The 16,741-nt window shown below is 35.5% G+C and overlaps 1 protein-coding gene and 1 long non-coding RNA gene across 22 annotated transcripts in view; one reads left to right on the plus strand and one right to left on the minus strand.

The window, feature by feature from the left end:
- Positions 1–16,741, minus strand: part of LOC105326681 (U1 small nuclear ribonucleoprotein A) — a 73,415-nt gene that overhangs the window by 29,006 nt on the left and 27,668 nt on the right. For 2 of the 21 annotated variants that reach the window (XM_011426840.4, XM_066088064.1), the window contains exon 1: positions 5,117–5,555. The exons of 15 other annotated variants lie outside the window; for them this stretch is intronic. In XM_011426840.4, coding sequence (XP_011425142.2) covers positions 5,117–5,152 — 36 coding nt within the window. In that variant the 5' untranslated portion in view covers positions 5,153–5,555. Of the gene's footprint in view, positions 1–5,101; positions 5,556–9,660; positions 10,088–16,741 lie in introns of those variants that run through there. 4 more of the 21 variants (XM_011426837.4, XM_066088050.1, XM_066088043.1 and 1 more) reach the window with 3 other exon arrangements.
- Positions 5,554–9,666, plus strand: LOC136276319 (uncharacterized). Its single transcript, XR_010714814.1, has 3 exons — positions 5,554–6,158; positions 8,103–8,335; positions 8,663–9,666. It is a non-coding gene; the product is annotated as an uncharacterized lncRNA (long non-coding RNA).

Raw genomic sequence — 16,741 nt, forward strand, 5'->3', positions numbered from 1 at the left:
ATGCATTGCTGAGAGAGAGAGAGAGAGAGAGAGAGAGAGAGAGATGTAATTTAGCTGACACAACACAATAGATCTGTTACACTCATCCTAATCTAGATCAATAACAACTGGCAGGGGGCATAACTCTTGTAGGAGACTTCTTCCATAAATATCCATCTTCTATCTCCATCTTTATTTCTTTTTCCAGCAGTCGAGTGAGAACATGTCGCTTATTTTAGGACTGCTATATTTCTTTATTTGGGAATCGACTTAACAATGCCACCTGCGAACTGAGGGAAAACTATTAACCCTCTTCCCCTACTCCATAGCTATATATTATTCATGGACTGGCCAGCATTGTTAAGTTCATTTGTTGCCTGAAACCACATGCAGGCTTAGCAATACCAATGCCTAAATGTATTTTGGTGCTTTTTTAAAGGCCAAAAAAAAAAAGAAAGCACCAAGTATATTTAAGTGGAATTAGATTCCGATGTTCTAAATTAATATTCCTAAATTTGAGATACAGGAAATCAAATTCTGGGTCATCAAAAAAATATCCCTAAAACACTCCTTGTATGTAAACATTTCGGAGTATAGCAAGTTCAGAGTGAGTTTCCTTTAATGCTGATGTTGTATAATTGTAGCTACTGAGCCTACATCCTTGATAAAAGCATTATCTGCAGTTTCCCTGGGGAAAGTTGACTTATAAGGGAACACGTTTTTTTTTTTATCCAAATTATACTTTCACATGCAACCCTCCATTGTCTGGGCTGTTTCTCTCACCTTGCTGACTCCATTACACAATATAGGATGTTTTTTATTTCTGACTAAAAGCAAGCAGCTTAAACACTCCTGCAAAGCCTTTATGTCAATGGATTAGACTCCTTTTGAAATTGAAATTTTTTTGTTTCCATTTCGTTTCTTTTTTATTTTACTACAGCACTTTGACATAAAAGAGAGAAAAATTCTAATTAGACACAAAGAAGGAAAATTGTGCTAAAAACCATTTACTTAGAAAGCTTTTTTGTTCAGTTAATTTCATTTCTTCAAGCTCTTTTTACCCAACCATCTGTTAAACTTTTTTGTATTTTCATCCTTCAAATTTCCCCTGAAAATACACAAGTTTAAAAGAGGACTGAAAAACCCCCTCTAATTAGTAGAACCCTTTTTAGACTTCCCTGCCATCATTCGATAGGTGTTTTTTCATTTGTACACAGATTTTCTGTATCTTTTTTTTTTAATCTTTTGACTGGATCTCATTCAATGGATGATCAAAACGTCAAAACACTGTAGATTAACAAGAATTAAGGGTCAAAATATGCCGAGGTCTTTATCACAACCCAATTAACTCCCATCAAAAACAGAACACATCTAGCTCCGATAACACCCGTGCCTTCCTCTCCCCAAAACTGCACTATACTGTTTGCTAATAAGTCAATTAGGGAGCCAGATATGGATGGATGTTCTGGGGTTCTGTAATTAACTCCAACTTTAAGGACCCCCCTCCAAGAATATCCCAGAATCCCCTGGGTGTAATTAACCATGAACTAGGACCCAAATTTGCATGCCTGAAACTAATTCCATTTGAATTAAAAATTAATTGATATTATCTTGTCTTGTAGACAAAATTAATTATCCTAGGGCCCTTTTGATGATGCTGACTATCATGGATCACTCCAGCGTTTGACTTGCTTGTGCAACACAGTTAGGCTCCAAGAGTCTAGGCAGCCTGGATTATATCATAGGATCTGTTGAGGGTTAATTTAAAAAGCTGATTTTGACATCAAAGAGAGAAAATTGACTGAACATAATCCTTGTGGTTTTTCCTATTCTGAACAAATTCCCAGGGAAATTTTGTCACTCTGTGTTTGGTTGGACGTTAAAATGTATTAAAAAATTTAAAAGATTCTATAAATCCCATAGGAAATGCACATCTTTGGTTCTCTAAAGTTAATGGAACAAACAAAATGGCCCCTAGAAAACTTTAATTAAAAAAAGGGCGAACATTAAATTTCAGCGCAACAAATTCAAAACGGAGAGCTGAACCATTTGGAAGAAACAATTATCCAAAAACACGTACTACAGTAATGCACCAGAAGCTCTATGGGTTTTATTTAGGCGGTCAGTTCGAAGTGATAAAGTTTGCACTGTTAACATGTTTACATATCACTCTACTTCACTGATCCCACACATCACTGACATTGAAAAAAATAACAGAAACCACAGCCTTATCTTCTGACAAGGAACTTCAAGCCAGCACTGACAAGAACTCAAATCTACAGGGGTCTGGGGGGTTAAACAGGTTCTTCTTCTGGTAGAACCTTGAGATCTCAGAAAGTCTGAACACGATCTATATAGAGAGGAATATAGCACCTCAGAGAGGATGATCACTTGTGAAACCATTATGTATGAACTTAAAAAGAAATGTAGAACCTAATCCTGTATAATTTCACATCTCAGGACCATCTCGCATCACTGTGAGGACATTCTCAGCATGAGAGGAGCAAAGCACCTAAGAAGGATTTAACATCTCAGGACAATCTCAGATCTCTGGACCATCTCACATGACATCTCGCACTTTACCTGAGCTTGCATGCACTTACTTTGTTAGAATGCATCTCAGTTTTGTAGTTTCCACTTCTTGATAAAGATCAACATCTCAGATACATGTATATCTCACATCCCAATAACATGTCATATTAATGATTTGTATTATCTCAAATCTCAACAGCATCTCAACTCTTATAAGCCGTGATGGCTTTATTTATTTACCTTCTAGAACTCTAATTCTATAACAACATAAACATATTAACTAAACAGTAGTAAAATATTGATTTCATATACATGTACATTGGAATGGATGCAGTCTAGAGCATGACCTACAATTGAGGTCTGAAGTGTAACATGAATCCCAATTCATCTTTATAATGGGTATATATAGAGGTGACTTTTGACTTTATTTCAATTATCAAGCAACAGAATGGCCTGGTCTGTGTAAGAGTCCCATGATGAAATTCAGAGCTTTTAATTTTTATCAATGTCTTTATAAAACGTGACACTAAATGTAAAATACCAAAGTTTTCAAACATTTTTTTCTCTAAATTAAGTTAAGACTGTTTTGAGTTTAGGGAGCTTTTATTATCATCGTTGAAGCAAAATTCCTTTTAATAACTTCCTATTTTTTTTACTTAATAAATAAGTCTCAAAAATGTATACCGTGACGTCTTAAAAGCATGGAAGTCTATAACTTAATAATACCCATGAATTATGATTTCATAAAACACTCTTTATTAAAATAACCGGATCTTTCAGAAACTCTTCGATTCTCTTGCTTTCACATTCATTACCCTATTTTTCTTGAACTTAAAAGCATTAGCCAATAAGACTTCGGATGAGTGCAGAACACTTACTTAAAGCAATAATTCTAATGTCACCAGCACATGGAGTCGAGCATCAGATTAAAAGCCTATACAACTTATTGCAAGTAAACATTCAATCAAAAACAACAAAACGTATACCCCATTAAATTAAGAAAAAAAATTCTAAAGACAAATTTTCATGCTCAAATGAACCATATAAAAACAGGTTAATTTGCAGCCAATGTATAATAAATTTCTTCAGAAAATTTGTCATTTAAGTGTTAAAATGCTTTTTCAACTGCACTTTTTATCAAAACAGGAATAAACAAAATTACTTCCAGTATGAATAAGCAGAGTTACCTAAAAGTGCCTTGGATCAGCAAGTGCTTGTTCATGCTAATTTACATATTTATAAACAGCATTTCATTTAAACCATAAATATCAATCTGTCAAAGGGAGATCACCCACTCGATCAAAGTTGTCTCCCCTGTGATCTGTCATATTTATTGCAGATTTCATGGATTTACAAGCATCAAACCAGTTTTGCAACTTCCTCTCTTTTTCTTTTATAACCCCTGAGAAATATTTTGCATACATTTCACACATTCTGACACTGAAAGTCTTTAGATCTCTTTGCTACAATTAGGTGATTCATTATCTGGGGGCCTCAAAATCTATAATTTTTCAAAAACTTTCATAATAATAAGTCAGACATTTAATATCATTCATTTTTGAGTCCCTATCTTTTCAATCTTGACCCCCCCCCCCATGTTTTGAGGAAGTGGGGAGGGGGGTGGGGACTACAGTTTATATAAAAGATAATAAACCTTATTTATTCACCATTTTACAATTGATCTATACATGTATAACATACTAAGCATGTACTAAGGTACTTCCTCGTACCATCTATCTCGATCTTTTGTTATGAAAAGAGGGAACTGCACAGCTGACAATATATATTGTACATTAGTGAGTTATATCTCATTCAACTATCAACATAAAAATGCAAATAAAGTTGGAGAAACAGCAGTTTGGTTTTCATCAGATAGAGAGAAAACGAGACATCATAAGAGTCTAAAGTACAGGGCTGTACCTATATAATACATATGGAAACCTCTATTCAATGTTATTTCATTTCCATGTAAATTTTGCATGTTACTTCAAATGCAATAATGACCAACAAAACAAGGGGGCCATATCAAAGTTCAGAAAAAACCAATTGATGGAATTCCTATGCAGACCCAGAGTCTCTTCAAGTAAACATGGATGTGGCATTTTAATTCATTTTTCATATGAACTTTTTCTGCTCTTTAATATGTCAAACCTAATTAAAAAAAGTTCATGTCTGCTGGCTAATTAGTTGAGCAGTCACACAGGATATTTGGTATTGCAATCATTTTTTATCGTCTTTGTATTTGCGATGCATATAGTGCCATCATTCCACAATGATCTATGACTACTAGTTCATTAATTATGTTAATTAAAATAACAATTAAATAGTACTTCTCATCTTCACTTAAGAGAAGTTTCTTTCTCTGAACCCATTCTAGGTCTCAAAAAAGCTTGAAATTTTGGAATTTGTGAAATTTCACTTATAAATACCATATGATTAAAGATCACTCTTCCCAAAAGGAAAAAAAAGGATGATTAGCATGGGATAAATAAGAATTAAATTGTTAATCAAGCAATATAATATTCAATAGGCAAAATGTTTCACATGGAGGCCAAACATGTATTTACAAAGCATAAAAACGGACACTTACAAAAAAGTTCCTTACCCGAAGATTAACGATATCATAGGGGGGATAACTCATGGTGAACAGTAAATATGTACCATCAGAATTCACACACGTAAGTAACAAAAAAAGGAAATTTTAAAACGAACTGTCACTAAATCTGATCCATCATCAAAGCGAGTCCATCGTCTCCGATTTCAAATACATGTTTAAAAATCCACGTAATAACAACAAACAGTAATCATTTTTCAGCAGCCTCCATGGAACACGATGTTGTTTTCCATAACAGTTCAGTTATAATCACACGGAAAAACGAAGTGATAATTTCTAACTAATAAGTTGTCAATCTCCGTGTCGTGGCGGTATTATTCTTCGCCAATTGAAACAATAGCTTTTTTCACCTGCCTTTCGCTATAGGTAACTCTACAGAGTGGTAAGCTTCCCTCATCCATTTACCGTACAAACACGTTTGTTTCACCTTCATGATTTTATGATCGGAAAAAAGTAAAAGGAGGCGAATTTGACAAGTAAAAATTTAAAACGTCACACTAGGCCGAGCAAAGTACCTGCATCATTTATGCGAGGATTTTTTTTTCTTTTCTGTGTGTGATTTTCAAACGATAATGGTTTTGTCGGTTGATCATGTATAGTATGCAGTTCATCTCTTCTGGTCACACCTGGATGAACACACAAAGTTCCATTATGGAAAGTCGGAGTCCCTGTCTATAAATTTCATAAATGTTTAAAACGGTCTCGCTTTGTCGACCATATATTGATAGGGAATGATGACTAGGACATTTATTCATCATTCTTCGGATGACATTCTCCAGAATAAAAAAAAAAAAAAAAATGATAAAAACAGGTTTGAGAGTTTAACAAGATTTTATACAGGATACTGTGTGAGGATAATTTGATGCAAAAGAAATTAACACCTCCCTGTTGTGTGAAATGCTTTCAATGACAGAAAACAGTGGAGAGATGTGACGAATCTAAAACAAAGAGCAGCAGCCATCTTGTTCTGCGTTCAGCCTCAGCGGTTGTTTGACGATTTACCTGGGGTTAAACCTGTCCAGGTAAAACAAAGGTAAATCCATGCACACCTGATCAATTTTCACCTGAATATCAGATATTTATATATATAATATACAGAATATGTATAATAAACCTCCTACAGCAGCTTTTGAATTCTGAATATTTAACAATGTCAGCTGGCCATCCTGATGCTACGTGCACACTTGCATATTAATAATTCACAGCTCTATATTATCAAATGGGCCCTTACATGATTCAGTTCTTAATTAACTTGAGTATAGATTGTATAAGCCTATATACCTGTGACAGACTCAGTTATTAAAGGAAGAAAAATGTCTGCCGCACAACAGCGAAATACCCTGGGCCAACAGTACTTCTGCAGCCGTATTCAGGTATTAATTAAAATAAGTCCTGGTTGATGACTTCATTAATTAATAAGGAGACAGTGATTATGTTCTCTCCTCCATGGGATTTCAGGCTTCAGAGAAAGTTGAAGTTTCACAAGGAATAATTCATTTCCTTGCTTTCAAGCATTCAAAAGTCATGTTCCATTGAAAGACAGTGGGAAGAAAAAAAGGAACCTTTTATTTTTTACGACAGTAATAAAAAATTCCTTTTGAATTTTTCAATAATTTTCTTTTGGCGATTGTTGATGATTATAAATTCAAACTAATTTCTGGCACTGTCAATTTTATTTCATCCTATCTAACCATAAAGAAATACATTAAAGTCATCGTAACATCTGTGGAAGGTGGACAATCAATGTTCAATTATATCAACTTTTGTATAAAAACTTCTTTATACATGAATGTGATACATTGTTCTGTAACAGTCTATCTTCATATACTATTACCTCCAGTTTTCTCCCTTGTTTGAGAGCATTTTTTAACTAAATTATGTGGCCATGCTTTGTACCATGTACTATGTAAATGAGGCCATCAGATCTATGCTCCACTTTTATTAATGAGATGCATAGATCATTATCAAAAGTACTTTAATTAATCAAATCAACTGATTGTTTCCTCTCTCTCTCTCTCTCTCTCTCTCTCTCCTCTCTCTCTCTCTCTCTCTCTCTCTCTCTCTCTCTCTCTCTCTCTCTCTCTCTCTCTCTCATGTACTTTAACAGTTACATGTGGTATAGGTTTCCTCAAAACAAAATTCCACAGATTAATGAGTTATTGGAGGTGAGAGGTCTCCCATTGTTAGTATATAAGCTGTTTGTGAAAGTTATTTGACTATATTTGATGGTTTCGCTGTCCTATGTTTGGCTGTCCTATAAATACATGAACGTGTGGGGAATATTGAAAATCAATGTCAATGAGAAGTTTGAATCCCTCTGTAAGTAATTAACAGTCATTAAGAATTCAGCTCACCAAGAGCTTAACAATAGTCACCTGTTTACTATAGTGAAAGGACTGGTAATTAACAATGAACACAATGATAATTAAAACGATCTCCCTCGACACATTATCTATCAATTTTAGGAAATGAAATTTTCATCAAGTTAATTCCCCTAACAGTTATTAATATTTTCAAATGTTAAATTAGTTGATGCCATTGAGAGAATGCACAATTTCATGTTCAGCGTCCACATTTCAATTTTTATGGGTAATAATATTCCTTAAAATTCACTCATGAATTCTTGAATATCACATTGATACAGTTAAGTAGCTATTTAAGTCACACATCCATCATTTAATTATTGAAGTCATCCATATCATCCATATCTGGGTTCGGAAATTCTTTACATAGCAGAAATCACCATTGTTCACATGATGAACATTTAATTCTTTTTTCTGTCAAATCATATTTCCTAATTATGAAAAATCCTTACCCAAAATATTATATAATACTGCCTAGTAAAAAAAAAACAAAAAACCTTTATTTGTAAATGCCTGCCTCTTTAAACACAATATCCTGTCTTTCAGCATAATTTAATACAAATATATATCTGTCAGTTTTTCATTTATTTCGTTTTTATCTTTTTTCTCCCCAGTAGCCTTTATCCCTTCAGTCAGAGGCTGCCCCTCCGATCTACCATTGAGGGGTGATAATTAGATACCTGCTCAGGTATTCAGGTGTCACTCGTCAGTCAAGTAAGTCTGGTCTGTGCTGAACACTGACCGCCCCTGAGTGACAGATGGACAGATTATGGTAATCAGAGACAGCTAGCTGCTGCTGCACACAAATCACTGCCGATCACACCTCTACTGCCAGGTGAGAGGAAAGGTAATTCTCTCTTTCTCTCTCAGGTAAAAATCAGAACAACACACCTGTCCTCTAGTATTGATTAATGTGTCTCTTCAGACATGCAAACCTGAGTTTTCTCCCTTCGCATGTAGAAAGACATTTTGAAATCTTATATTTTAGGCTTATGTCAGAGAGAGAGAGAGAGACAGAGAGAGAGAGAGAGAGAGAGAGAGAGAGAGAGAGAGATATTATTCCTTGTACTTTCAAAAAGTATAACGATATAGCTATCTGTATAGTATAATTGCTACAACAGTCTCTTTTGTACTGCAGAATGATTCATAAAAACCATGCACTATCCTATTACAGGGCTACACAGAATGGTTGTGTCCAGGGAAAATATTTGCACACATGATGGTGAACCAGAGCATATCTTATAACAGTATGGATACACAGTGGCCACTGTCAAAACAACCTGGCCCCAACAACAGTTTTTATGCAAGGAGTAAATGAGAGAGATTAAAGAAAGAAAGAGCACAGAGAGAGAGAGAGAGAGAGAGAGAGAGAGAGAGAGATGTGACAATTCATACCAGAAAGCATTCTTCTAGGAACACTGAATTCTATCCTCCTTATCTCATGTGGATATTTGACTCATCACTAAGTTTATGTGTACACATGGAGATCCATGCAAATTTATCTTTTATAATTAAAAGAAAATTCTATCCTGCATTGAAGAAGCCAATGGACAAGGTACTGTTTTTACAATTCACCAACCTTTGACAATTGATTATTTTTATAAATACAAAAAGAGTACATGTAAGTGTCTAGAGATGATCAAATAACATACTATAAGAATTCACCAATACTATCGGTACATAGCGATATGTGCAAGACCCTCCTTACAGTTGAAAAAAACCTACTCTGAATTCAATAAAGCAATGGTGTTGGTACTGTTTTCACACCTTGACATGCTTAGACATTGATTATTGCTGGAAGAACTGAAGATGGTCAATCAGCCAGCACTCCAGGTATCACAGACATATGGTGTGTGTAGAGAAAAATGATATCTCCTAAAACAAACCATCTTAATGATTAAAAAAAAAACTCAACCCTGCAAACCAATGGTGAGGATACATTGTGACACCTGGTCATGCTAATTTAGACATTGATCACCTGACAGGTATGACCTAAGATGGTCAGCTACAAGGAATCACCAACACAAGATACAAGTACACATTGTGCAAACCCTTCTGATCATTAAAACAACACTACCCTGCATTCACCTGTTTTAATACCTGGTCATGTTAAAGACATTTTTTTTTCACCTGACAGGTATTACCTGAGATGGTCAGCCACCAAGAACTTACCTGAACACCCAGCATGTCCAGATCGGCGGACGACGATCCAGCAGAATCCGATGACATCACAGCGGTCGTTAATAATCAACGCACAAGTTCATTATACCGATAAAACATAGGGAACCATGCAAAATGTCACAATAGGGAATCACAGTTGAAAATCACTCTCCACCTAAATTCTCAGGTGTATCCAATGTCTAATGCCAAATAGTCTCTCCCTCTGTGTAAACCACGTCTAAACACACACAGTGTGAATGAGAGAGAGTGAGAGAGTTGTTCACAATTCAAACCAGGAGTTACCTGCCCTTGGGTGAATGGGTATGTATATGTATAAGAGGCTTTTGTTGAAAATACCTGTGTTTAGAAAACACAGAGAGAGGGAAAATCTATATGGCTGTCGACTGGTTTGACTGGATGCAAACGGACGCTTAATGGATTTCTGAGCGCTATATCCCTTTAAAAAGGTTTCCCTCTTTTGTTTGCTTTTTTTTCAAAAGTCCATACAAACAACTCAACACTAATATTTACTTTAAAGACAAATATGGAGTGACCGACCTGCATTTTTCAAAGTCTGGGGTCATTACATCACGTTAAAGCTTTTCTTTTTTATTCTTCCTTCTTTTATTGAAAAAAAAAATCACTGGCACATATATTTTTTTTTTCATATTTGTCGATCTCCCTATAGAATTTATTAATAAAACCGAAAAGACTTTGACGCCGCGTAAGTAAACAATAGCTTATGAGAGGAACATATCCAGAGAGAGAGAGAGAAAAAAGCCTCACTTATGACATTGATTAGCCTGGGTGCTATATTAAAAACCGTGTCTGAAAATACCCGAGACTTAGAAAATCAACTTGACAAGTCCTAATAACGGGGCAATATTTACCTAACTTAGCAGCCCCGCTATGTGGAGAGAGATCTGGTGTGTCAAGAAAACTAATCTGCTTTAAAACATTGAGGACTCGGAGAGACGTGTCAACTTTCAATATCTGATCGCGCTTGACTTTCTCTGAACCCCACAGGTAAGGGGGGGGGGGGGAGTCATAATGGAGAGAAGAACAAAAACCCATAGAGCTATAAGCTCTCGAATTCAAGGACTCCCTGATTTATAATCGTTCCTACCAAACTCAGAGTTGTTCAAACTTTGTTTAAAAATACAATACCATTGTTATTCGCAGTGTTTTGAGAATGTATCATTAATATGAAAATAAAATCATCATCATTTCCAAAACATGACTTATGATTCATTTGACATGCTCTTTATTAAAATAGACACCATGCAGTTTCCAAAACTATAGTTATTCCGGACCTGTGAAATGTTTGCACTGCAAAGAATGGAAGTACACTGTTCATTATTTACACAAATTCCAGGATTACTCAACAAGTTTTAAATCCAATGTCGCGAGATATTTATTATTTACATGCCTGTCGCGTAATCGTAACTGAGAGGTACACCCTGTGACGTAACAGTCATACAATTCCATATTGATAAATACGTGACAGAAGACCACCTTAATTTCTCGGATGACTGGTCGCAGCTTAAATTCAAATAAGTAAAAGTACAAAATACTGGACCAATGGCAGAGTCAAATGTTTGAGCTCTGTGAAAACTCAGACAAAAGATTCAACCTGCCCTCACAAGGCGGGGATATATTACCGAATCTCTATACTATTGAGCTTCTCTAAAAGAAGCCATTAACCTTCACAAAGGAAGCAATTCAATTAGAAAGTCACAAGGTATGAATGTCAGAGGACAAAAGACGCAGCATTTTAAATGGCATTTGATGACAATCGACCCTAACTGTCGCTTATACAATAAATCGGAACAAAATATTGAAAAACGTCTGAGGCTCACTGATTTCTAAATAATATTTTCACTAACGAACCACAAAATGACCATGAGAGATTCAATCTAAAAACCTTACCCTCCACATTCAGTATGAGGCAAACAAAGGAATATTACCTGTTTGATGTCTTATGTTGGCTGTATTCATTTTTAACTTAATCTTCAGTTTGATTGTCTGTCTGTTAATTTTTTGCATTTTGCTACATACCAATCTCTTCAATTTTTTAAATTTGTAGTATATTGCTATGATACCATTTTCTCTGATCATATCGATCAATCAATGCTAAAATGATTAAAATCACTATAATTGATCATTCAACCTATCATTAGAATAACAGAAGAAATCTACAACCCTTTTTAATAATTGACATGCTCAATTAAATAGAATCTCCTTTTTTTTAATATTCAATTTCTACATGCATAATGCATTTTAATCTCTGTGACAGACATATTGAAAATTCCTGCATTACATCAAAGCTATCATGAAAGCAATCGTTGCTTGAATCATCAATGAATGAACCTGCACGACTGTACTAATTCTGCCAAGGAAATCGTGATTATCAATCACAATATGGTGGAATATCAAGTTTTACCACTTATTAACCTGGATCTCTTATTGAATTGGGGATTTTTTATCTTTATTTCATGACACCATTAAAACTTCAGAACCAGTCATTAAATCAGTGCAGACTCTGCTCTATATTATAGCTTAATTCCGAGGTGGGTATTAAAAAAATCTTGCACGTCGAGATGTTGCACAAATTTTCTCACCAGTATCTCTGATCATACAACAGAAAATTCAAATAAAAGGAGGTTTGTTTTAATAAGTCGTTTAAAAAACCCCGACAATTTTCTTCTTGCTCTAATTTTATATACAGGACTGAGAGAATCTTAATGTCTTTGATTCAAGAGGAAGAAACAAAAGTAATAAAAGTAAAGAAAGGGGTTGATAGGGAGGCTGGGTCAAGGTCAGTAGATACCAGCTAAGTGTCAAGGTCAGTAGATACCAGCTTGTTTTGGGGTTTTTTTTTGAAGAGATTGAAATTCAGTTCTAAGGGAAGGTCAATTTATACCAGTTTAACTGTGCAGGGGTGGGGGAATGTGATTAAGTTAACATTTATTTTTTTGCGGGGGGGGGGGGGGGGGGGGGTGGAAGGTGATTGTCTCAAGCATCACTGAGGAGGGTGCAGGGGGCTAGGGTGAATACCAGTTTGCCAACCAGTACCTTGGCTCCACATAATTTTGTTACATAAGATAGCTGTCATATTACTTCACTGACAGATATTGAATCATATCAAACACAATATCCACACTAACCAATACAGCCTCTCCAAGAGACTATTGTGCCAGGTTCTAGGACTCTTTAACATTCATGTCTCTCCCATTCAGCTTGTCTCGCATTGTGCAAACCGAAAAGAAAACTCATCAATTCATTTCAACATAAGATTTTGAACATGCAAATTTACACATGCCGTAAGTGCTATTTGTTTTATGGGGGACTCATCAGCGAACTATTGTCCATATTATGTAATGTGTAATGAAACCCCACACGCATTTTCCTACACATGCCATGAATTTATTGTTCCTAACAGTAGATATATGTACCCCTTGTGTCTGATCGGCAAATACTTCATCACTCCCCAAAATGAAAACCAGTTAACCTTGCAAATCTTACAGAGTGTTTTTGACATTGTAAGGGAGACAGTTAAAAAAAAAATTTTAATATACAGTCCCAGGTTTTCCCCTCCTCTTCTCTTGTCCTGTTGTGGATCTAAACACAGTTAATCTGTTTTAGAATTTAATCGTAACATAAACGCTCTGTCGACCATCATGATGAAGGACTCTGTTTAAGGGATTAAGATGTATTATAACCGCTAAAGCCTGGAGTTTCTTAGGTTCACTGGATACACACTGTTATGGTGTATAAAGACTGTGGACACAGGCTACGGTAATTCTGGGGGAAAAACATTGCTCAACTCCAAACTAAACCTTATACACTAGACAATTCAAATAAGACAGCTGGTTTTAGGGTGGGTGAAAAATGAGATGGGGGTGGGGTGGAGGGGCAGGGCAGGGCAGGGCAGGACATGGTGGGTCATTAAGATTCAATACTCTAGCTGTTAGAAGGGGGGGGGGGGGTTAAATTGGGAGGCTGGGTAAATAAGACATCATTCAGTTACACCTTTCCTTCCTATTACCATCAATAACTCGATGACATTATCTAGCTTCACGTTGCCATCAAACTCGAGATTATAGACTGATATATAGTCATGAGGCGGTAATTGTAGACCGATTGTTTGTCGTCTTTTGGCTGACAGAGCCAGTCAATGATAAACCTTAGTCCAAACATTAGTGTTACCTGGAATATAAACACTGGCTTCACCTGAGTCTGTGGTCGGTCCCAGAGGTCGTGACCCCGGAGTCGGCCCTGGACATCTTGACCACAAGACTTATACGTCAAGACAAAATAAGAGAAAAGACCCCATGTTAGAGTGCCGAAAAAGAAACCACTGATTTTTACTGCATAATTACATTACTACAATAATTCAGTGTTTTATATTTTATGGATTATTCATTTATTGCCATCATTTTTCACCTCCATTAGTCAATGTCCTCAAAGAAACTACTGATTTTTACCAATTTGTCAGTCTTATAAGTAAAACAGTTTACTTGATAAATTCACCTCAATATGTTAAAGGAAGCAACTAATTTTTTACTGATCCCTATCAGTGGTAATAGTAATTTAGAAATATTTCTATTATGTCACCTAACTGTCCTAAATGGATCCCATAGAAAGACTTGATGTTTATTGGTTATTACCATACGTTAGTATTATATTGTAATATATAAAAATCGCCATATATTTCACCTCAATGTCCAAAACAAAACTGTTGAAGCATGTTTACTGATCAATATCACATTGGGGCAGTTAAATCACCCGCAACTTCAATTGACACTGATTATATTTCCAATACAAACTGCTTGACTCCACACAAATGTGGAAAAACTATCACCATTTATAAACTTTCAAGGTTTTTCATCTATTGAGGTGGGTTATTGTGATAGAATATGATAGAGTCAGCTTTATGGCTTACCGCTTCAATGTTTACATAGATTCAATAGGTATTTTATCATTATTTCTTGGATTTGATGAAATAAGCAAGAACAATTGGAGAACGTGATGAACGGATGGCTTTCGATTTATTCCGACATTCATGATATGGATAATAATTTAAAATTTCTATTCAGGATTGAATGTCTGCAGTAACAGTTATCTGCCTTAGTTTAGGGGAGAACCGGTGTAAGTTGATGGATTTAAAGCTCAACTTAACACGACATTAATTGCACTCAATCCATAATTAAACTGAATGAAAACTCTCTTGTACAGTGCTTAAGAGTCTGTAATATCAACACACTCCAGCGAGCTAGCTCAATGCCCAGAGTACACAAAAACCGTCCACTTTTGAAATTCATACGCGAGTCTATACAAAGGCGTCCCCTCCACTGCCCTGCTAGTGAATACATTACGTTGAAAGAAATTAATCTCGATATTCATTGCTTCTAAATGACTCGCTCATAATATTTTTCAAGTTTTGGAAATGATTTTTTTTTCTCATTATAAAATTGGAATTAATATCGTCATTTCTTAACAGCTTGTGGTTCTCAAATGGTTTGCTGTACAATATATAAGTACGCACTTTTGAGAGAAGATATGCTTGGATATAGTAGAGGCCTTAGAAAAATGGAACAATGCTTTTAGAAAGAGTGAAAATTCCCTTGCGTCTCATTATATTTACAGAAAATGGTCGGAAAAAAATGATTAATAATAAAATTTCTTTCATTAGATAGGTGGAGCATCTATTTGACATTTTCACATTTATTACAAGTTGTATTGTTCCTTTATGGCGAGTGTGAAAAGAAACCCTTGTTGAGACATTTGACAAATAAAGCCGCCGCAATAACCAAAATGTCGAATCACTTTCTGAGTAATTCCAGACTTAATAATTTCAGGCATTTATTCTTTGCCCGTTCACGCACACAAAATGTTATACCCACTGAAATTATCTGTGTTTTGATTGGGTTTTTTGGGTGTCTTTGGTAACTTAGTTTATTGGAGAAAAGAAAACCTGACTCCCAAAACTGCTAAAATGTTGTCCACACATCAAAAAAAATGTTTTCCACGGTTTGAGTAAACAAATCAATCGAGAGCATGAGGCAGTTGACAGATGACTTGATATTCTAATGAAAATTCATTATTCCTAATTCCTCATTAAATGATTTACAATCATTTTAAAGTACTCATATTTTGACTGCATTTTAATACGACAAGCTTCTTTGTTTTTTCCATCATGCATGATCCAGGAAATTTTTCAGGGGGGACTGGGGGGGGGGGGAAGAGTCTGAATTAGGAATATTTAAGTTTGCCAAGAAAGGTCAAAAGCATACCGGTATTTGGTAATTTTAAGAAATTGGAATTTTCAGAAGGGGTGTCGGGGGAGGGGTCCAGACCCCCTGTCCCGACCCCCCTCTAGATCTGCATTTTCCCATATATTACATATATTAGTCAACAGTTTCACAATGCATACCTATCTTTAGCTCTAGAGTTCCCCCTTTTCTTATACCTTAAATAACAGGTATACTTCTTTCATGCATGTTACAATAAATCTTACAACTATCATATAAATCAATCAAAATACCTGCCTTAATAGGAACATTATATCAATCATTTTAACAAAGAGTTATCTCCCCTCTCACTATAAGTCAATACTCCATAGAATGACCTCCCCTTGTAAACATAAATCAACCTTTCAAACTCTTAGCAGCTATACAGGAGAGCTCCTGTCAATCAAACGCTTCAGACACCTTGACTCTTATCATTTTCTCCAGTGAACAAACTTTACATGCCTCATGTACATAGGGTCATTTTCTGCTTAGTTAAACGCAGCAAAGTTATTCTCCTCTCCCTCTTTGCTATACGATAGCCATAACGTCTTTATCACAGTCTCCCATCTCTCTATTCTCTTCACTCAAAAAAAAAAAGAAAATAAATAGGGGGCATAAACTTTACAACAACAAAAAACCCTTTAAAAATCATAGATAAGGTTGAAACATCTTCATTTATTTCCTTTTTTCCGCCTGCTGCAATCCTTGAGAAATAAATTAAAAGCTGCTCTACCTCTGAAGTAGAAGGAGCTCGGTTTAATTCCATGTTAACCTGGGAGAGGCTGGGAAAAGGTAGGCGT

The sequence above is a fragment of the Magallana gigas genome, chromosome 1, assembly GCF_963853765.1.
Source record: "Magallana gigas chromosome 1, xbMagGiga1.1, whole genome shotgun sequence".
In the NCBI taxonomy this organism is placed as follows: Eukaryota; Metazoa; Mollusca; class Bivalvia; order Ostreida; family Ostreidae; genus Magallana; species Magallana gigas.